Source organism: Carassius gibelio, chromosome A3, assembly GCF_023724105.1.
Source record: "Carassius gibelio isolate Cgi1373 ecotype wild population from Czech Republic chromosome A3, carGib1.2-hapl.c, whole genome shotgun sequence".
NCBI classification, from domain to species: domain Eukaryota; kingdom Metazoa; phylum Chordata; class Actinopteri; order Cypriniformes; family Cyprinidae; genus Carassius; species Carassius gibelio.
In genome coordinates this window covers 24,145,510-24,168,665 of record NC_068373.1, presented here as the reverse complement: position 1 = coordinate 24,168,665, position 23,156 = coordinate 24,145,510, and the positions used below count along the sequence as shown (strand labels likewise).

The window sequence follows — 23,156 nt, the reverse complement described above, 5'->3', positions numbered from 1 at the left end:
TGATTCTCATTGATTGCACAGCCGAGAATCATTTCTATAAAGCGCATTAGGCCTATGTCCCTCTTAATTCAGTCAATACAAGTAGCCTATAGCCTGGCCTGTTAACTGATGCTGCTCCATCAACGAACGGTTGATTTAGGCGTTTTATACATTTATCGAGAGCAAAACAACGTTTTGGTTCATTCATATATTTTGTGTGGTAACATTCTTAAAATATTTAAGAATTGAAATAATTTAATAGTAGCCTATAGCAATGAGTCTGAAAATATATTGGATGATTTTTTTTCTTGCTGTAGTTTGCAAAAAGGAGGGAACAGCTGGAGAAAGATTAAGTGCATGGAGAGTCTCGAGTCACAGGCTGTACGCTGAGCCCTTAAGAATATTAATATAAACGCTGAAGGATTCAGCGCGAGCGCGCTCAGCGTATTCAGCGAGTTACCAAATATAGATATTTTGACACATTCGTCGTATCAGTGGCTTTTTATATAATATTTGCCAGTTGTAATATTATCCCATCCAGATAACGCCTGTATATCTGTCAGTTACTTCCAAGAACCTTGGATGATTTTCGTTTAAATTTAAAAAAAGACGTGTCTGGTATTTTTCTTCTTCTTCTGCTTCCTTTGACTGTTTAGACCATAGCATAGACTGTATAAAAACTAATTATTTCAAATCTGATGCAAGAGCACGGTCCAGTTTAGATTTGTTGTGCACTACTGCCACCTGTCGGACACATTCCCTAATAAATCAATGAACCACGAGGGGTCGTGATTTCACGGTTCCAGATCTGCACGACATAAAAGATTTTTGAAAAACGAGGGTACACAACACCGGCAGTGTGGAAAAACACCAAGGTACACACTTAAGTAGAATAATGAGCTGCAGAGTAATATAGTTCATTAGCGTAACTTTATGATGTTTCAGATTTGGAATCACCACAGTGGCGTTAAATATAGAAGTCAACTAACGTGCGGTCATAATTGTGCTTATTTGGTTATTTTACGACTCATTTTTTATTAAAATAATGTCTGTGGAGTGTGGACTGTGGTTAACAGTACCTGGACAAACAAGCATTTTAAATTACCCATCATAAATTCAGCAACCTTCTATTACCAGCAGGCAACATTTGTTAGCTACAGAGAACAGTGGTGTTATGCTCAATATTTGAAATCAATGTTTGATTTAAAGACCTTTTTTTCTTTCCTTAAAAAATGTATAATAGTATGCATGTAATAGTTTAGTTGCTGCTAAAAATCAACATCTCCACTCAAAAGGTTTACGGATTTCCTCAAAATCTTTCAACTGAGAATTTCACCTAAAAAGAAAACAACAGGACATCATGTCAACTTGGAAATGTGCTTGGCATTTATAAAGACAATAAAATAGTGAATTCTGAGTATGGTACATACATAAAGTTAAAGGCACCTTGACATACCCAAACATTAACAAACGCGGAACACAGAGGCTTGAACCCTTGCATTTAAAAATCTATTCTTAACTATACAATCTTTATTCATCAGGAATAAAAAGCTAATAAGACAATAGTGGTGTTGTGATGCCTAAAATATATTATTTCATATATTTATATATGAAACTCCTAATTTTGCTTTTGTCGCCTAAAATGGTTTTTCTTAATTGCCGATCAATCTGAAATAGCAAATGTGTGCAGTCACCTCTAATAAAAATGTGATTATTTATCATACAAACACTTATTTATATACTCAATAAATTACATTCCTTTATTTCAACAAACTATTTATTGTACTACATATTCTTAGATTTGAGAAGTGTGGCTTTGTCCTGCAGATTTTGAGACTGATTGTCATAATAGTCTTCAGAAGAAAAAAAAAAAAATAGGGAGTTACTTAATATTACTTTGGTGTCAGTATTTTCTATACACAAATTTTTAGGTCTTATTGATTCTTGTTACTGCACATTTAAGGAAGCTTATGCAACACTTACTGCTGTAAAACGTAATTTTTGGCCACTCAGATCATCAAAGCAAATACTTCAAGTTAAAACGCTGCTGGATTTCTCCCAGCAGAGACCGTTACGCTTCTCGCACCAGACGTGGAATCACATCATCAAGTTGCAGATGGAAGATCTTAGCGAAGGACACGTCGAGTAAATATCTCCGCTTTGCTGACAGACTGCTATTGAAAGTCACCATCAGATAGAGTCACCACAGATGTGTCTGTTGAGCAATAGCTGCATGTACGTCACACCCTGCTGCAATGTTTTCCATGCAAAATAAGGAGAAAAATTAGTCCAGCCTTCTCTACCTCAGTTACTCACATAATACACAACCTGAGATATTCATTTATCCTTAGAGGAGGAGTGTATTAGCCCATTGTGCAGTGATTCCCCCCTAAATTATCCCTCTAAGAGGAGCAGCAAGCCATGTTGGGACATAATGAGTGGTAATCTGAAGCTGCTCATAGTGTTTGGTATAGTGCATCTCTGCTGCAGCGGGTGGAAAGGGGGCGAGGTCATTTATTAAGCGTGATAGTGGCATAAGAAGTAGGGATGTAGCCTTCGTCCCCGTTGTTCCTCCGCACTCGCGTCCATCCGTCGCCTTTATCCTCCTCCACTACAAACAGCACCTCCCCTTCTTGCATGGAGATGGTTCCCTCACTGGAGCCTGTGGACGGATGGAAGAGAGACTTAGAGGAAAAGAGGTGGGTATGATATACGCAAGTGCTTGTGCAAAGCTGTATAATCTTACCTGGGAAACTGTAGAGTGCTGTGCATTGACCAATAGGTGCGGCGAGTTCCTCTTCCTCAAATTCATCATCAAATTCAGTGTAGATGGCCTGGGAGGAGTCGGTGTCATCTGAGATGGCTCCAGGACTGAAAAAGGAATGGGAAAATTGTTTTTATTTAAACACAATCTGATCACCATAATCAGATTTCTAGAAACAAGACAACTCGCATATGGATTATTATATATGGATATGGACTACATGGACATAAAACAAGCAATATATAGACGTCTAACATTTGCCTGCTCCAATTATGTAAGGTTTTATTTAGGGGATATTTCATTAGGTTTTTATTTAAAATAAGCATACAGACACATGAAAACGAGTCTCATGAACTACATTTTGCAATTCTCCAATTGTGAATTGAATAAAATCGTTTTCTATTGTATTTGCACACGAGAGTAGTAGGAAAACAACATTCAAGTCTTGGAAATATGTTGATAACTTGTACATAAGAAAAATCCAATAGCCGTGAAGTATGCAAACCACTTTTTCGGAATAAGGATTAATCAGAATATACCATAATCAGAAAATCATGTTTTCTGAAAATAAACTGACCTGTTGGGGTTATGCGCACCGTTATTGTTCAGAGAGTGTGTGGAGTATCTTATCGAGTCTCCCCGGCCCCCTGCTTCTGCGAGCCAGGACTACAACAAACCAAGACACAAGTGTGTTGAGAAAGTCTTTCTGAAGCCCATACAGATTTACAGAGAGTAGTAGTAAACTGAAACCTCATATTTGTTGAGCTCTCCTCTCAGTCTTTCCATGTTTTGTGCCGTCTGCGTGATCTGAGGTGCCAGACTGGCAGGATCCCCCATCTGAGGGTTCTTCTCATAGACATCTTTCATTTTACCCAGAGCCTCACTGCACAGAGATATAAATATATTTGTTTAAGATTGCGAGAGCTTTACTGTAACAGAGAAGGATGAAGAACAAACAGATACGGTTACTCGTTGCACTCAACACCACTGATTCCTCAGAGACCTGAAGAGGGACCACAACAACCCTGTGGATTCAGCTGTGGCCAGTTATCATGGCGACGGTTGTCAGGCAGGTGACTCACCTCTGATCCACTTCCTTCTGTAGCTCCTTGCTGATGTCATCGATCTTCCGCTGCAAACGTTTCCTGCGCTGTTCAGGAGGAAGATGGGTGAAGCCCTCGGAGTCCACAGACTGAGGAGATGGGCAGGGAGATAGTGTCACTCACAGAGATACAAACAAACAAACAGCCAGCCACCCCTCCAACACCACGAGACAAGCAGTGACAGACGTGAACCAGAGAGCCCACAGGGAGAGTTCAGGTTTGCAGGAGGAAAAGCTGTATTGTAGCAATTCATCACCAGGGTAATTATACCATCTGTTATAATAGTTGCACTTTAACACTACAGGTCGTGTGTGTGTTTTTTGGCAACACATTTTTCATTTATGATAGGTTAAGTCAATTTGAAATGCTTAAGCAATAAATAAACAGTTTACTCAAAGGAACGTTCTGGGTTAAATTAAATTTAAGCTTTTTAAACAAACTGTAGCATGATTATGATTACCACACAGACAGTTTTTTTTTTTTTTATGAATTCATGTGGCATGAGGAGTTTGAAGAAGGATTTACATTAAATATTCAGTAAAATGTTTCATAAGTACTCTATAATATAAAGGACTATTGATCTAAGTGAATGAAATTCTGGTTATGCATTGTTAATGTAAATGATGTGTACAGAGTTTGCTCTATGTAAATAGTGTGTTACATGAATTACGTATTATTGCACAGAGATAGTGAGGGTAAATCCCTAAGTATGCTTCAGTTTGGATCCAAGTGCTTGGTATACATGTACAACTGAAATCACAGAATATATTTGCTTGCATATGTGAAAATTCAAGCGCAGTAGAAAGTTTGGGCCTAAAAAACAAGTTTTGTCAGCATAGTACTCGACTCGCACATGTAGATAATTATAGCCATGCACATGAATTTTTCTGCGTGAATTAGTTTGTTCACAAAGTGGCAACTTCAGCCAATTGTTTCATGGCTGAAAAAGAAACCGATGCTTGTGGTGTGAGAGCCTTAAGAGATACCTGAAGCTCCTGTTAAACAAAGACTGGTAAATAGCCCAGACACTGGACAGGGATTAAACTTTCTAGTGTGTATGCATCAAGTACACTTAGAAAGGCAATTCAGTTACCTGTGCGCATACGCGGAACATTTGCTTCAAAACTGAAGTATATTTGAATTCTAAGTCTATTTATTGGCTTTAGACTATATGGTTGAATATTACTTTGAGCAGCCAGGGTTGGCATCAGACCTAGCCTTTACAATCATAAGCATTTATTCATAGTACCACAGACCTCCACTTACAAACCCGAGGAGCAAATGAGGCCAACAAAGTTAAAAGATGCATTCAAATTGGAATATTCCTTTGAGCAACCCTCAATTCATTTAAACCATGTGCATGGTTTTACCAATGCAACTTTAAAACATGTCCAATACAGTACACCATAACAGCCTGGCTTCAGCATCAATGCATAGATTCTTTGTGTTGCAGTATCTCAGCCTGGAATGGCTTGTCACTGTTTACGAGCCATCATGGATAGTGTACTGTAAATTAACACAGAGGCTGCTATGCCTTTCGTTGAAAATGGCCACCTCTATAATAATGAATGATAGAAAAATGGTCATTTCAGTGCAGAGATGGTGATACATGAAAATCCTCAAGCAGAAAATCATCCGATTAAAACAGAGGGAGTGAAATATACATGTTCACAGCACGTACGGCCCACAGCAATTTAAAATGATTACCGTGAGCTTCTCTGGAATAAACTGAGGAAGAGAGATATAAACAAACAGTGTTTTATAAGCACACACTTGCTGATTTCTTACCGTCTCTCATGCAGGCCACTTCACTTTTGTCCAGTACCACATCTCAAAAAAGCAGCTCTAACTGCATTTACAAACACTAGTTTCAGAATGTAAGATGTTTGGGTGACCTGCGTCTTCAATTCAACTGTAGGAATCTTCAGAGAAAGAAGAATCATGATACATGGTCATATTGGCACAAGCCTAGTTAGTCTGCAGGACCCATGTGATAATGCCAAGCTCTGATTCACTGAAATGATTCATTGAACAACTGACTTACTATTGTCCTCCTCCAATCTCACCCAACAGCCCAAATGCTGACTGTCGACGGTGATTGTGTAAACAAGCATTTTTCTTGGGTTTGCCCTAAACTTACATGACTAATAAAATAAGAATGCAGACGCAGAACAGTCTAGTTTTATTGAAAGGAAGTCATGTTTTCACAGAAGCTGCCAAGCGCTGCCGGCACAGGAGTATATAACATGCCCCAGAGGGACAAACACACATCTCACTCTCTCAAGAGGACAATGATACTGCATGAACTGAATCCTAATTCAATCTGACAACTTCTTACATTTGCATGGTGCTCCTTTTCTTATTTCAGCAAGCTTTATGTTGATTTGCTGCCAATATGGGACATTGAAATGCATGAGAGAGAAATGCCAGATGCAGTCATGTTGGTCATCAAACTTCCATTCTCAATCGCAGACTCACTGACAGAAGACGGTGAGATTTCAGCAACAGCATTCGGTAGGTGAGTTGATTAGTTGTGATGTCTTAAATGTTGTGCACTTGTGAGAGTGTTGCAGGAACAGGTGAAGAGCTGGTGTTGCTGTGACTGAAGATTAGTAATAAAAGAGCCATGATTTCTACTTCATTGTGACCATTCAGGTGCATTTGACCACTACTCAGACCCAGATCAGTGCTGCTGAACGCCTTAGAGAGATGTGCCAAAATCAGCAGTGCACAGGTTTAGTCAGTTTGCTTGGTCCCTGACCTATCACACTCACCGTTCTCTTGAGGGTCCGGAAGGAAGAGATTCGAGGTTTGACTGTCTTATTGATTTCCTTCAAACAGTACGACAGGGGGTCCCGGCCAAACTTAGGGGAGGGTGGTCCGTTAGCGGGCGAGGGGGTGGGGGGTGTGGAGAAAGGACTGAGTGAAGATGAGGGGAGCTGGGACAGACACCAGGCACAAACCCAGAGGAACACAGGGACAGGACGGCAGGACAGGGATGGTGGGAAGGATAGGGAAGGGTAAAAACAAACAAAACACACAAATGACAAGGGAAAAGAAAGAGACACCATCAAACACCTCAAAGCAACATCAAAACAGCAACGAGGACAACACTGGACCAACCTCGGCAAGAGCCAAGAGAAGCAAGACAGAGAATACCCAAACCCAGAGCAGCCCCAAATCCACAAGCCCCAAAAACTAGCAATGCAATCAGCCAAATGAAGCAGAAAAAATGGCTCCTTCAGCAAACCATTAATTCTTGGCCTTGTTCAATGGATCTTGGCTTTCAAGTGATGTTGGAATGATCGTGAAGATGAGATTGACGTGCATGAACAGCACCACAAAAGCTTTTCAAGTTGAGGTCATGTCAATTACACTACCATGATGAAGCTAACTGTTATTCGTCAAATTTAAGTTTGTACAAACTTTGTGTACTGTTGATAAAAACCAGTTATAAAGCTTTCCAAAAAAGGATTGTGTCATGGACTACCCATCATTACCCAAACTACCCCAAAAATTCCTAGCAGTCTCATGGAAGCACAAATATTATAAATTAAGTCATAAACTGCACGCCTATTGTGAAGGCACTGTTTTTTTTTTTTGTGCTAATACTAAAAAAGGTTTATGTCTTTGTCAGAAAGAAATACACAGAAATATAATAAATATATAAAATATCCGATTAATTCCAACCAAAATCACTTGAATGTTCATCACATTGAATTCACAATAGTCAAACTTATGAGTAGGATAAAACATTAAAACATACGTTTGCAGAGTAAAGATTTGTTAAATGTAATCTCCAAAAAAAAAAGATAATTACTATTACAGTTTTTCCCAGCCCATTATTGATCTGATAAATGGAGCCACTTTTTGCCCAATCTACATTCAGAGGCTTCTGTTGAACTACAACAAAAAGGCCTAAACATGAAAGGAGTCCTAATATTTCAGTGAATTTGCTATGAATACTACCTCTGTTCCAGAACCAAGTAAGCTGTCTACAAAGGCAATCTCACAGTTGAATCAACAAATAAATAAAAATATATATATATTTTTTTTTTTTTAAAGTAACTTCGCTAATAAGCACAACAGAGTATTTGAAGAAAACAAGTAACTAATGCTCCCAGATTAATTTAAAGAGTCTGGCATTAGCTTGTTGCTAAGGTAGCAACTTCCTATCCCAGCACAAAAACACCACAGTAATACTAGATGAAATCATGAAGTAATTAGATGGAAACTAAAATTGCATCAAACAATCCACCACACATTTAAAGCTTCTCAACATTGTGACTGTCTCAGCCGGAAAAGAAACATGCACAAGCGAGCAAAAAGTAAAGCAACAAGGAATGAAGGTAGATGTTTTTCATTTTAAATACTTAAGGACAGAAGAAGGAGGCAGATTTGCAGTGCAACTTTGGTAATATATATATATATATATATATATATATATATATATATATATATATATATATATATATATATATATATATATATATATATATATATTAGGGATGCACGATATTGGATTTTGGCCGATATTCGATATGCCGATATTTTCAAAATAATTTTGGCCGATGCCGATACCGATACCGATATATATACAAATATATACTGATATATTTAAACTTTAATTTTACTGAAGAGAAATCCATGTATCTCTTCTGTACTGATTCTACCATAAATTTATTATTTTACAAATGTAGACAGACATTCACATCTGAAAAACAGGTCAATTATTTCACTTGGAGAATATCGGTTTGGCTCATCGGCAGAAATATTCATATCGGCCGATACCGATAATGGTCATTTTAAGCTTTTATCGGCCGATACCGATATTGTGCCGATATTATCGTGCATCCCTAATATATATATATATAATATATATATACACACACACACGCGCGCGCACACACACACACACACACACACGCTTACTAACTAGCAAGGAAAAGAATGGATCTGCACAATGATTAGGATAAGACTAGACAGTTAAGCTGGCAAGTGCTGAGGGTCATGTAAACAGAACAATTTGTTGAAGCAGGAAACTACATTATTGGATGAGCAGGTATTATGGTATTAATATGATGGTCAAGTGTTCCTACAAAAACACTTTAGACCTATATTGGCCTCTGGGACAAAGAGAGATCCACTGAATCCAAGGCAGAGCTCTGAATTATCACATGACTGAAGAGAAGAGAATGTTTTAGTAATGCTTCGCCTCTAACCCTCATTTTAAGAGGATTTTTCTGCTTAACAACTTAACCAGATGCAACCGAGCATCTATCCTGATGGCACACAGTGCACAAAGGTGTCATTGTGATGGGACTGAAGGATATTTTATACAGCATATAATAGCAGTAGTGTATGTGTTTTAAGGCCCATGGCAGACAGAGAAGTGTCCTTAAGAAAAGCACAGATGCAGCAGAATGAGCATGGGGTCACACGCTGAGCTAAACAACAGAGCTGGGGGCTTTTCCATCCCCGGTCACAGCCAAATAGCCATGCAAAGAGTGCAAACTGGAAAACTAAGGATCGGTGTTGGGTACATCAGAAAGATTGAGAGGAAGGGGTGAGGAAGGGTGAAGGTAGATCGAACCATCATGCATCTTTCAACTGTGGCAGGGAGACAAAGGGTTCAAGAAACCACAGCCTTGGATCGAATACCTTTTCTAGTCAGACCTCTCAAAGACTTGCTTATAAATCAAACAATGTCTTGCCCTCAAATCTTCTCAAACCAGTCTGTTACCTTTCAGACTGTGACTCTCTCATCTTATAACGCAGAAGTGTCCAAACCTGCTCCTGAAAGGTCACCTTCCTGTAGACATTAGCTTTATTAAACTAGAACCAATTATTCAAGGTAACTAGAATCTTACTGACGAGTGTGTTGGGGCTAAACTTGGGATGGTGGTCCTACTGGAGCTGGATTGGATACACCAATTCAAAGATGGGTACTGTAGAACCCTGCTGGAAAATCCAGTGAGAACCAGTTTCTACCGTTCTGACAGCTGGGTTCCAAATTGGTTTTAGCTGATAAAATAATGGCAATGGCTCATTTAGATAAGGAGTGTTTAATCCTGCTCCTGGGGGGGGGGGGCTCCTGGCACAAGCACCAATAAAACACACTTGATCCAGCCAATCAAGCTTTTCAGTAACACTAGAAACTACCGGGCAAGTGTGCTGGAGCGCCGCAGGAACAGAAATGGACAGATCTGATTTAGAAGGTTGATCAGCATAGACAAGCTGATGGGATCTGGTTGAGTTGAGTAAACTAAGCATTGGCCTCCTTTGGCAGGGCTTTTCCAGCAGGGTAAAAGAGACCTTTCGATCTCCACACAAAACAAAAAATCAATTTCATCAGATGGAACTCTGCATTCAGAGAGTAGTGAAACCTACCTTGCTCTTCTTATTGAACAACCGGAATGTTTTATTCCTGTTCCTGCTCAGCAGCTCTAGAGGACCTTTAGGAGTGCCCAGGCTGCTGTCGGAGGAGGCCCGGTTGATGCCCTGACTGTAATCCTCAAACTCCAGATCTCCCGGTCTCTCGAAGCCAGACTTGTGTTGCTCTATAAGAACCACAGAGTCCTGAATAACACAGAGAAGTGTTAGCTACTCCATGTGTAGAGGCGTGCAGAGGGTTGACTGCTCTCTCAAAGTGGCTGGCTTAATGCAGGGGTGATTTATTGAGAGCAGGAAACGAAAATGCTTCTTTTTTTTTTTTTTTATAAAAACAGCAACAACTGAGCACTCACATTCCTCTCGTTAACATTGGTGCCAGCTCTGGTTATGCCCTCCAGACACTTCCCAATGATGGGCATGACGTGACGCTCTGTGTCTGCAAACAGAATGTAACCCTGTGCCAACTTTTTGATACGCCGTTCATCCATGTCCTGCAGCCTCTGCAGTGACCAAACATACATATCAGTATGCACAACGCAAGACTGCCTGGGATCATTCCTACAGTACACTGAGAGGAACAGATGTGTCTCAGCACGTTAGAACTGAGGCATGTGCTTCTTACATTGAAAATAAGGGGCATGTCCGTGAAGTAGAACTGATTTTGTTCTTTGTTGTACTTCTGAAGTTGTGAAGCGTAGTCGTTTTTACACTCCTCTGCTATGTGCGTTCGCATATGAGCCTGCTGTTTGGCCTGCATTTACATGTAGAAGTAAAGATAAAAGTGAAATCAGATACCTGTACATAAAGAGGAACAAGGAAACAACAACGCATTTGGATATGATGGAAATGGGATGGGAGGATGGGAGGATGTGCATGCAAAGGTGTGGCAAGGCCCGGGGGAACATAAATACCTTCTCCACATCGGCTTTGGTGGCATTGAGGTCCTGATCTGTTTTCTCTGCATATTGAGCAGCCTTCTCTGCTTCTCTCCACTCCCTCTCAAATCGCTTTTTACTCTAGCATGAAAATAACATCCACCAGATAAATCAAAGTGTTTACATACACAATGCTCTTGTTTGCAACCATTACAGGGGTATTTTACCCCCAAATTAAGACAGTGTCATCATTTCCTTTCATTTCGTTTCAAACCTGTCACTTTTATTTCTTCCACAGATATATAACTACTGGCTATGACAGACAAAACAAAGGAGTTTGGCACCATTGAATTCATGCTCGCTTCTTATGTCCCTATATAGTGCACTATGTTCCATTTAACAAATAGAAAAGAGTAACGTGTAAACAAGAGTTGTGTCTGTAGAGGGCAGAAAGCTTCAGATTCTAGTGAAAATTTGATTAAAGAGAAAATTTAAAAAGGTGCTAAAGTGAAATTGTTGGTCTGTTTTGGTTTAAGAGAGACCATACTTTTCCAAATACATATAATGCAACTCATTGAACATCTGTTGTTATGCGCCATATTTGTGAAATAGAGCTGAATTTTTCAATTGAAAACAAGACATTTTAATATACAGTATTTTTTGATAACACTATTTCCCCACCATTGTGTGACCAGTTACAACAGTAGAAAAGACACTATCAAATTTGGACGTTTTTTCTATTTACTATAGGCATTTATAAATTAATATGATCAATTGCGAATAGCTTATCTGTTTCTGTGTTTGAAATATCTGCTCACTGTTAACTAATTGAAAAATATCAGCTACATCAAGAGTATTTGAATGTATGCGTCTGTTTACACTCCTGACCCTCACCTGACCAAACACAACGGCCACAGAAACCATCAGCAAACAATCACTTTCAATCCCCCGATACAACCCCACAACTGAGCAGAAACAATGGAGACAAAAGAGCACACTCCACACAGTCAGCGCTTATGCCACAAGAGACGAAACGCAAATCTCTGACAGGGATGTAAACTCATCAAGCGCAGTCTGATCCGACTGTTAAATGTCACGCTCAAAGACACAGTGGGACCTTCACACAACCTTCACCATCTGTCACAGAGAGAAACTTACATTGTCAAGCTGCTTGTAGGTGCCCTCCAGATACTGTTGTGCTTTCTTGGCTTCTGACAGATGCTGTACATAACAGAGAGAGAGAGAAAAGAGAATGGAACCATGGTCAGTGTGCTTTGGGCTTTCTAACATAAAACAGACATCCAGATTTATACATTTTCTGAAGAAAAATATGAGTGCTGCTCACTTCAACGTGAAGTCTGATTCATGAGTTTAAAGACTGCATGAAATGGATTTCCTGAATGCACGTTATAGATCTTATTATGAACGATTCATCCATGCATAGGTATCTTTTTTGTGTGTCTTTGTGATTTTTAATTAAAATCACTCAAAATGCCAAATCATTTTGTCTGCTTAAACCCGCCCCTTTTTTTGCAATTGACTGCAAGCTCATATTCAGATCTACCTCCATACAATCAACAACCAATCGTCAGAAACAAGTCCCTGCCCTGCTTTCTTCTTTTTAGACAAAGCTCTGTCTCTACATTGCATTTCGTTTTTACTTGGTGGTTTTCAAGGGTCTTGACATATGGTTGCTAAGCTGTTTTGAATGGACTTTTTTATTGCTAGGAAGCTCCAGCTTGTTGCAATGGCGGTCGATTGGTCATATACTGTACAAATAGTTGCTAGGGTGTTTGTTTACTGGCCCACCTAAAAGTCTCTGATATCCTTAGCTCTAGATACTCCGGTTATTCCCTCTATGTATACCCATGTGATTTTTTTCACCCATTTTGTAATCTGCCAGGCAAAAATATGATGTTTACAAGAGAAACAGCACAACTCTCTCAAACAAAGCATATTTACCTCATAAATCGAATGTCATAAATTCATGTCTGCAGAAGAAACATGTTGAGTTTGATACTATTTGTTCAAATCCCTAACTCTAAGTATGAGCAATGGTAATAGCGATGCTTGCCTTAAGAAGCCCTAACAATAAAACTGTGTCCCAGCTGAGGTTATATAGCGAGCATCTACTGTTCTTTATGAAGATCACCAATGCATTCCTCTGAAAGTGTTGAACAAATCAAATTGAGACTTCCACCCCTAGCTGTGTGACATGTTCTTCTCTGCCTCTGCCTCTCCTTCATACCCACAATCCCCCTCTCTGCATCCTTCCTGGCCCTCTGTCCCACAGCATACTTTATTTTAAGCCTGGCCCAGTTTCTCTGTCTGCCTCTCTCATTCTCTCACCATCTTGCGCTCCTGTTTGAGCTCCTGCAGGTACTTTGTGAGCTCAATGCAGATATTGATCATCATGTTCTCTGCGATCAGCTCCCTCTGACCCGCATAGTCGTTCATCTCATTCAGGATGTCCATAAAGGCCTGGTGATTGGAGAACCTAAACAAAAGTGAAACGAATGAGACACAATGTGCATTGGTAGTAAAAATTAACTTTTCAGTCATTTATGATGACTGTTATTTAAAAAAATCATGCTCATTTGCACCACTTAACTTATGAATCATTCATTTCAGAGCAATTTGGGAACTGGTTTGACCAAAACCAGTTGGTTTAAACTTAATTATGAGTTGCATGCAAGTTACTCTATGAATTAGATGTATGTATCAAAGTGTAACTACAAAAAAAAAAAATATTATAATAATAATTATATTCACCAAAGTAGTTTCCATGATTTTAAATTTTACTAACTTTTCCAAGCCTAAAATCCTTTTATTATTCTTTGTACAAATTATTATGCATGTAGTTTTTAATGACCTTACACATTTTATATACACTTTTACCTTTTGTGGAATAACAAGGTGAAAGTGTATATAAAGTATTACAAAAATCTGCAGGTTTTTTAAAAGGTGGGGGGGTACAATGGTGTTTCGTGTATGCAGAGTTGTTCACAGTGTTAAAGAGAAGGATACTCATGCTAAACATGGCCAAAATCGTCGCAGTGCTGCATAGTATTTGTTTGAGAATGCCTTTAAATAAGTTTGTTTTTGGGTGTGAGGGAAAGTCTACCATTTTCAGCTTCCCCAAAAACCCAGTGTTACATGAACAGTGGATAGAGTTTGTTTTTCCAGGGCAGCAACGGAGTGTATCAAGTGCTTTTGTGTGTTCTGGTCATTTGAGTGACGAATGTTTTATAAACAAGGCCCAAGTCGACGCTGGATTTGCACATCGTTTCTTAAAAGACCCCATTCATGTAAGTACAATTGCATCAGATTTCTGTATTTTGTTGGAAATCAGCACATAAGTGAATACATGTTAATGGAAACAACACTAAACCTCAGTATTATAGCTCCCCCCACTGCGCGCTTCCAGGAGCTCAGCTTTTTCCAGAAAGAATCGCAAAGCTGTATTTTTCTTTTAGAAATATGATAAAACTATAGACTTTTTTTTTTTAGAGATATGAAGGATGCAGTACTACTCTATAGGTACCCAAGATTAACATGAGATTAGGTGAAACTGTATGTTCTGTATCCTTTAAGCTCAAATTTAAGACTTTAAGACCTTTTTTAAGACCAGCACAAATTAAATTAATACCACATGAGTAGGGTAGGGCAATGTCTATATTAAACTGTAAAATGACTGTAAAAAGCACGATTTACAATTCAGATACAGGTTTGCACACAAACAATGGATGGGATCAATTAATTGTATTACTTAAATATCATATAAATATATTTTACAGGCTTAATTGTCTTGATTTTTATAATGCATTATCTTCTTGTCGATCAGCCAGTTCACATTTACAGCTCTGCGTGTTTGATTTTCACATTTATCTGAACAAAAACAGCAGACAGGCTTCTTAAAAATGCTAATTCACTCATTGCCTGCAGGAGGCGCTTTCAAAGGTTGACAAAAACATTTTTTTAGTAATATCTAATATAAATATTAAACTATATAAAAAAAAATACAAAATTACAATTATTATTATGACAAGAAAATAACAACCAATATTGTAGCCCACTTTCACAATCCAATAAAACTCTGATGATTAAAAACTATTTTCAGTTTCACATTGAAATACCCCACATTACAGAGGTTCAATGTGGTGCGAATGCAGTTTCTTCATCTGTGGCTTATTTCAATAGTACCCGTTTTCCATGAGTGACTTCATTAGTATTGCTGTCCAGAGGGAGCATACGTTAAGTCATTTACAGGTGTATGCGTTTGTTTGTTGAGTTCATGTGCTTTTGTTTGGAGTCAGCAACAGCCCCATAGGCACTGCTGCTCAGTCACCGTAGCAACATCAGACACAGCTCAGCGTAGCACAAGTGATCTGATTATAGTGACTGGGGATTTGTCAGCTTTCTTCTCTCATATCACATTGTTAACGTTAGACAGTTCACTTGTCATCACAATTGTGAAGAAAAATAAGTCAATCATGTAGCTTTGGAAGAGTGTGCAAAATTACCTGCATTCCTGCTCTTCTTTGCTGCCTCGTTTAGGGCTGTATTTCTTAGATAAATTCCTAGGAAACAGAAAAAAGACAGTGCCTGATGGATCAACTACATCATCATAATGTCACTTGCAAGTGCTCAGGTTTCAAACAGTAAAAGGTTAAATAATATGCCACGTTGGAGACGAGCAGGTGGTTGTGCAGCATTTGCATGGGACATTGTGTGCAGAGCATTTGTTCTTTCCAAAACTCAGACTTCAGGGTATTTTGGGTATATCACACGGAAATTTTCTTTAATATTTTTTTCCCATTTAACTAACAAGGGAAGGGAGTTTCCAGTGTCAATTTCTTTTCTCTCTACACTGAATGTGAAAACACTGCGTGATGTGGCATGATCACAATCAGTGAAATGTTTGTATTTATTTTACTGTCATCCTGAAGCAAGATTTTGGACCAAAGTTCACCACAGGCAAGCACAACAATACAGAAATATTACAGGAATATATCAATGACAAGACATTATTTCTTTGTCTGGCCCTATTAAATGGTTTTAAAAATACATTAGAAATGGCATTCATACATACATTTGGCTTACAAACAACTCTTATATGATATTTTTGATGTCCTGATGTTATAATGAACAAAAGACCTTTATCTTTTTTTTTTTTTAGAAAATATCTTAATATTTTTACTTAACTGTTATATACAACGTGCCATTTTTGGAGTCATTATAGGGATAGTTCACGCTAAAAGGAAATCATTGACCCACGTGTCATCAGTTACTCACCCTCATGTCATTTCAAACCTGTACGTATGACTTTTGTGTTCCACAAAAGAAAAAAGAGATTTTGAAGAATGTGGGTAACCAAAAAGTTTAGGTTCCTATTGACTTCCATTGTATTTTTTTTTTACATACAAAGTCATGCAAGTCAATAGAAAACAAAACTGTCTGGTAAACCAACATCCTTCAAAAAAAAATTCATAGTAAATCATGACGGAATTTTCAATTGTTGGTTTAACTTCCCCCTTTAAAGGTCAACTTTTATTGAAAAGTTAAATATTGTTATTCCAAAACCAAGCCAACATAAATTCAAATTGTAAATCTTTTTTTGTCATAGACCCATAAACCAGGTGATTGACAAAATGCCCTGCCATTTGTCACAGTCGGTGAAGACTTACATGGAACAAGCAAGGCTTGTTTTCTATTTCCATTGAACAAAATGGTGTAATCGAAAGTGCTGGACCTCAAAACCAAAGTAATGAAATGTTGCATTTCTTTCCTCCTTCTGCAGATACGAAGTAGAGGCAGACGCCAAAGCTAAGCTGCTTTCCACACTTTCACTCTATCCATCCACATCCCCTCAGTCATATGCTCGTCTGCTCCCACTTCCTCTCTTCTCTTACAGCGGGAGGGAGGAAAGAAAGAAGTAGCGGTTGGAACTGTGAATATTCTGGCAGAGATCAAGCAAGCGTCAAGGCCTAGTCATGAATGAGAAGGGTGCAGGCGCAGATACACTTATCCTCTGGGCCGAGGCCAACGCTACAGCTCAGAGGTGCCAACAAGTTCAGTTCTGCCCCAAATAAGTCATAAGACACGAATATTTCACAATCAGACACAGCTCTGGGAAAAGCACACAACAGCATGCAAACACATGTTCACGCATAGACACAGCTATTCAAACTGGAGAGCCTACATAATAGAATTTCTTACCTTAGCTGTTTGGCGTAATTCTGTTCGATCTCTGTTCGCTCCTTTACAAACTTCACATATTTCTCCACCAGGTCCAGCCCAGATTGTGTGTGTTTATCAATGATGTCACATTGGTCCTGCAATGCAAAATCAAGACTTATCCCTCAAATAAATTAAAAAAAAAATAACTTTTTATTTGCATTTTCAGACACTGTTCCAGATCCATTATATTGTGATGGTCTGACTTCCCTCTTCATTCTTAAGTAGCCGTCCTTTCACAATAATTACAATTCAAAAAATTACTGTAGGGAAGCATGACACTTTCACTGTACTGATTTTCACCATGCCATACCCTACTCTAAAACTAAAAATACTGAAAGTACTGAAACATGAATTGGAAGAACCCTCGTCAACTGAAAAGTGTGAAAACAATAAATGAACCACTATGCAATAAAACGAGAATCTCTGGATAATGAGCCTCTGAAATCATGACTTGCGAATCAATGAATAATTATGACACATGGCGTATCATCGATGGATAGCGCTTCACTATGCCACATCCTGTTGAACCTGAAAAGAAAAAGAGTTTTTGGTTTTAAATTATCGAATGTTCCCTATGATTTGCAAAACAGCATCTGTTAATGTCACAGAAAATCTAGTACAATATTCCATGACCCTTTTAAAAAGCTGGTCTAAATAGATAAATGGCTGACAAAAAAGGGACGTTTAAACACTGTAAAACAGCTAATATGAACCAGAAAGGACCAGAAAATGGGCAAACCACAGAGATTTGGTCAGTTAGAGGCATAAAGCTGAATCAGAATTTTGAACTTTTGGGTTTAACATAGCTGATTTATAACATCTCCCTGATCTTCATTTTTAAATAAACAATCAATTAAACTCATTTGAGAACAGATAAAGTGAAAAAGAGGAAGCGCAGACTGCCAATGGAAGAGTATTCCAGTTTTTACAGAAACAGCTAAACTTAAAGGGTTAGTTCACCCAATAATCAAAATTATGTCATTAATAGTTATTAATATTCTGCTTTATCGTTTGTCCAGCTCGTGCTGCGTGGTAAAGAGATAATCAATGAAGTACTACAATGAAGCACTTGACTCAAAACCAAATGCATATTATATCAGGCAAATAATATATACACCGGCTGAAATGTTTTGAAATCACTTTGAGTCTTGGTAAAGTTTTAAATCCCTGTCGCCAAGATGCTGCTCTGTCGGTCACGGATTATGGAAAGTGAAACATAAATCTGTAGGGGTGGTTGGTTATTGGGAGAAAACCACAAATTCTATGTGAAATCAGACATTTGAGCTCCCCCATATAGTCAGAATGGCATAATCATAACACCCCGCGAATATTCGACTGTTAGATTGGCAGTCAAATAAGGCTCCTCGAATCGAAGCATCGAATCATCAACTATTTGGGGTCACCCCTATTGAGCAGCAAAACAGCATATAAGAATAATTTCCAAAATAGGAAATGGTTATGAAAAAATGCTGGGTTGTTTTCAGCTTTGGGTCAAGTATGGACTGACCCAATTTTTGTTTAATATTTGTGTGTAATATTTCACAACATTACTACATTTCTCAAATAAATGCAGCTTTAGTGAGTGTAATAAGAGTGTTCTTATGCAATATATATAAAAAAAATCCAATCTTAAAAATTGTAAATATATATTAGGGGAAATATAAATATATATTATATAAATATAAATTCACTAGAAAAATGTATGCCTTTTTATTCAAATGTTTTTTGACAAATGGTTGAAAATCTGGGCTCCAGGTTTTCCATGACCATAGGAACACTGCACTGCTGTGATCATCAAGTGTTTCAACACTCTGCATATGATGACATTGAGAAAATAATCTTCACATTCTATTTACACCAATAAATAAACACCAACATCAAGCCATCTGCAATGCTGAAGCGAGTTATGTGAAGGGTCCATTAATGAACTGTCCTGCATCTGCCCACACAGAGAACATCCCAGAGATCCCCTGCCTCTTCACAGCCTATGGTCCTATAAAGTTATCTGTGGGAGGCAGAGGGTTCCTCAGGGCTTTAAACTCATCCTGCCACAAGCGTTTGAGCAGACAGGACACAGGAAGTGGAAGTCTTCTCCCTTTCCTGCTGTATTTCAGTTGTGCACAACAAAAATATGAAATATCACATGCTATTTCCTACTGCACGCCCGAAGCAAAACAAAAACAGACCTAGAGACTAATTTGACAAACATTTGTCAGCATTTTCCCAAACAAAAACAAAAAAACATTTGAAATGCTCCAGTTTGGCTGTGTTTTTCCCTTTTTTCCCAGTTCCTTATTTGGTGGAGCAGTATGTTACAATTCAAGTACGGGCCTGACCATTTTTGAGAGCCGATATCTTGAAACACCCCCCACCCCCTAAGTGCTACCTCCATCTGCCTGGACCTAGATATGTGTTTTGAAGTGGGAAGGAGGGAGGTGCCTTTGGGATGACATTCCTAACAAGCCAAGCCATGTCCTGACTCCGCCTCCTCCTACTCGCTCCTCTCTCCTCAAAATGGAGACCATTAATATAGAACAAGAGAAGAATTTTCTACCCCCTCACAACCCCACTCACTCGCAAAAATAGAGTGCTTTTCAACCTCATTCAAAACAAAGCCACAAGAGGCAGTTGTTTATGTCGAGGATAATCACAAGCTAAGCTTCTGTTTGCATGCAAATACATCAAATCTGTACATAAATGTTAATGTTGTTGACCAACCAGAATGCCAAAGCGGTAAGAAAGTGAATGTCACAAAGAAATGTTAATACCCACAAATTTAGAAGTAATATTTTAATTATTTATTGGGACATTATTCTTCCTTACAACTACAGTAATAGCTCAATTCTAATTATGATAATGTGAAATATATATATATTTTTAAATATTTTTTATTAATTAAATGCATTTTTTGCATTACAGTAGGCTACTGAAAATTAAGGGTGTTCAAAATGCTTACAGTGATTAAAATGAAAATAATCTTTAAGATATCTGAATAGTCTTAAAAACTTTTCTTCATGTGATTGTCTATATAATTTATTTAAGAACCAATCCATTTCTTGATGGTTCTTGAAATTGACGTGAAGAAATAAAATGTTCAAGGGTTAGTTCATCCATCCAATTGTTGTCAACATTCACTAGCTCTCATCGGTCCAAATTCATAAAACATGGTCAAATACTTGGATATTTTTAATATTTATCACTTTTGTCTGTCTGTTAGAAAGTCTAAATTATCAATGTTTAAAACTTCTAAAAAGTATATATAGGCTTGATGAGAGAACATTAAAAATATCTTCATTTATATGCATCACTAATGGGTTTGGAACCGTTTTGTGGATAAAACTAAACCTTTAATGCAGTTGATTCACTAAGACAACTCTCTAAGATTTGAATCAGCGGTGGCTTCAATCAAACTTCACATCAGCTGCTATCATAACAATCTTAAAACCAACAGAGAGCCCCTTTGAAAACACCCATTCAAGCTATAAAAACAGTCCTGGGCATAATTTACAGCAGGGTTCCTCTTATCTGTAGCATTGTATTCGGCCCTGTCCTGACCCCTCCCTTGTACTTTTCCGCCATCATTAACTCTTCCTTCCCATAATGCAAAGTTAGCCTGAGCTACAACCTTCCCCATACGAGAGTCCATGGGGAAATGCCACTGTCCTTCGTCATACTCTAATGACTTAATAAGAAGCCTGCTGTGCAGCATTTCTCAAGAGATTCAAAAAGAACTCAAACAAACACTAAAACTAACAAAAATTAGCCACTCTCTCATCATTAAATGGAAATCTTGACCCACCCAAAAATAGCTAGTGGATTAGCAGCAAAAGAGTGCACAGATGTAGCCATAGGAATGGCACTTAATGACTAACCCGACCAAAACCAATTAGGTTAGACATTGCTTAGAGTGACGGCAAACCAAAGCAAGTCTTAAGAGAACCACTGCATGCATTTCCCACTCACCAGGAACGCCTGAAGCATCTACACCTGAGAAACAACCCCAGTTATCACTTCTGTTTAATGCCAAGCTGAAACTACGGTAATTTCCCAGCCTGGCAGTGGAATCCCTCAAAAAGCACGGAAAAGGGAAACTTTCTAGTGATGCAGAACATTAACATAAACAGTGATGTGAACTGGATGATGGGTATTTATCAAATGAGGGCAAAACTAATTAGGCTGGTGCTGTAGAAGATGGAAAGGGGACAGCGGACAGAGGCCTAGGGGGAACGACAGCAACGAGGTCAAACAATCCCCACCCACTTCAGTGCTCCATTTACACACTGCACGCATGCAAAATCTGCCTTTAGTCAAAAGAGGTGGAAACCTCTGTGCAGATGGGACGTTATGGGATGGCGGTCAGGTAAATGGGGCAACTTAAACAGGCAGGACGAAATACAGGTGATGATGATGATGCAATTCAGCAGCATGCGCTGACTTTGTTTCTCCAACCCAGTTCTACACTGTCAGAGCATTGAGTGACACAATGTTGTGAAGCTGCTGGCAACAGTGGACCATAAAAATGTGACAATTTTGGACACATCCAATGCTTTGGTTTAAGCAAACCCAGTTGGTGTCACTAAATAAAGATCATCAATACATGAGCTATTCTTCGTCGGGCGCCACAGATATGTAGAGACTGCTCATTAAACTCCTCCAAATGATCTACAAAAAACACTGAAACCAAGCAACAAGTTTTGTAACATAACTTCTTAAACAAGCAGCTAGCAGTTAGCATTGACAATACTATTAAGCCTGTCTGAGAAGGTAAACAAAGACAAAACACCTTTCCAAAACAGCATGAGACTTAGAAAAACAACACTAATAATGTGTTAATTTCAAAAGTTGTTGGTTATATCTCACCTATGCCTTATTAAACAAACAACTATCCCCTAAAATAAAATCAACTGGCTAAAACTGCTGGATAGTCCTGGGAAATTAATACGAAATTATTCATTTCATATTATATTAAAAGTTCAGTAACGTTATTCAACAGAGTTTAGACGGATACCCTGATTAACGGTGATACTGGTGTTGTTGTTGTTGCTATGAGTCTGCTCAGCTTTGAGTTTAAGCGGATGTTAACATTAAACGTGGCAATTAATCGAATTAAATGATGACAACTGACAACTTAAAAAATAGAAATACAAATAGGTCATAATATCTGCCAGTCTTTTGAAGCATTTATCCTCTACCACGTTGCAAGTAAATGGTCATAAATCACATTATTTACGCCCGTGTAATCAATTGAGAGGATCTTGGATCGCACCGCGTCGGATATTTCTGGGAACAGATGGATGAAACATAAACCATGGAAGTCTATCCTCCGAACTCACCCAAAGCTCAGTGCCCCAGTCCATGTTCCCAGCTCTCCTGCCACTCCACTCTATTAGGCTGAAAAGTTATCCCAACTTACAGGAGTAACAGATGTCCAAAATATGATCAAAGAAAGCGAGTCTTTTCTTTTCCCACATTCACGCGCGACAATTCGCTAACGGTACGGTACCGATCTCCAGCGCCAGCTAGTTTGCGGTGGCACAAAATACTTTTCGTCGCAAAGCGAGATCCTTCAACTGGAATCATTGCCGCGTCACTCCCAGATCCCTAATCCTTAAAGGAGCCGCCGCACAGTTTCCAGCGTTCAGATCCGCATGTCTGCAGGAGTGAGAGAAGTTCATAAATAGAGAGGAAAGACATTATCTCAATTTAATTATTAACACCACAAGGCAACAATCATTAACAATAGTTTTAAAAACATTTTGTTCATTGATTAACATTCATTTTGCATTTTTATACATAACATCC

At 38.5% G+C, this 23,156-nt stretch overlaps 1 protein-coding gene across 2 annotated transcripts; it reads right to left on the bottom strand.

The window, feature by feature from the left end:
- Positions 1-1,342: 1,342 nt before the first annotated feature.
- trip10a (thyroid hormone receptor interactor 10a) lies at positions 1,343-22,990 on the bottom strand. Of its 2 annotated transcripts, XM_052551511.1 has the most exons (15): positions 22,688-22,990; positions 17,334-17,449; positions 15,638-15,694; positions 13,464-13,611; positions 12,273-12,335; positions 11,151-11,255; positions 10,862-10,990; positions 10,593-10,739; positions 10,237-10,425; positions 6,621-6,785; positions 3,826-3,935; positions 3,494-3,626; positions 3,321-3,409; positions 2,726-2,850; positions 1,343-2,641 (listed from the first exon to the last, which is right to left on the bottom strand). In XM_052551511.1, exons 1-15 carry the CDS (start codon positions 22,709-22,711, stop codon positions 2,490-2,492), a joined length of 1,752 nt encoding a protein of 583 aa, XP_052407471.1. In that variant the 5' UTR covers positions 22,712-22,990; the 3' UTR covers positions 1,343-2,489. The 2 variants fall into 2 exon arrangements, with proteins under 2 accessions (XP_052407471.1, XP_052407482.1); XM_052551522.1 differs by lacking the exon at positions 6,621-6,785 and having other exon boundaries at positions 22,688-22,983.
- Positions 22,991-23,156: the final 166 nt, after the last annotated feature.

Bases quoted from the DNA above. Each gene is read 5' to 3' on its own strand.
- trip10a (XM_052551511.1), bottom strand. From the start codon at position 22,711: ATGGACTGGGGCACTGAGCTTTGG. The intron at 15,695-17,333 runs GTAAGAAATTCT...TCTGTTTCCTAG, and splicing joins AATTACGCCAAACAGCTAAG to GAATTTATCTAAGAAATACA. The intron at 3,936-6,620 runs GTGAGTGTGATA...CCATCTCCTCAG, and splicing joins TCCGGACCCTCAAGAGAACG to TCTGTGGACTCCGAGGGCTT.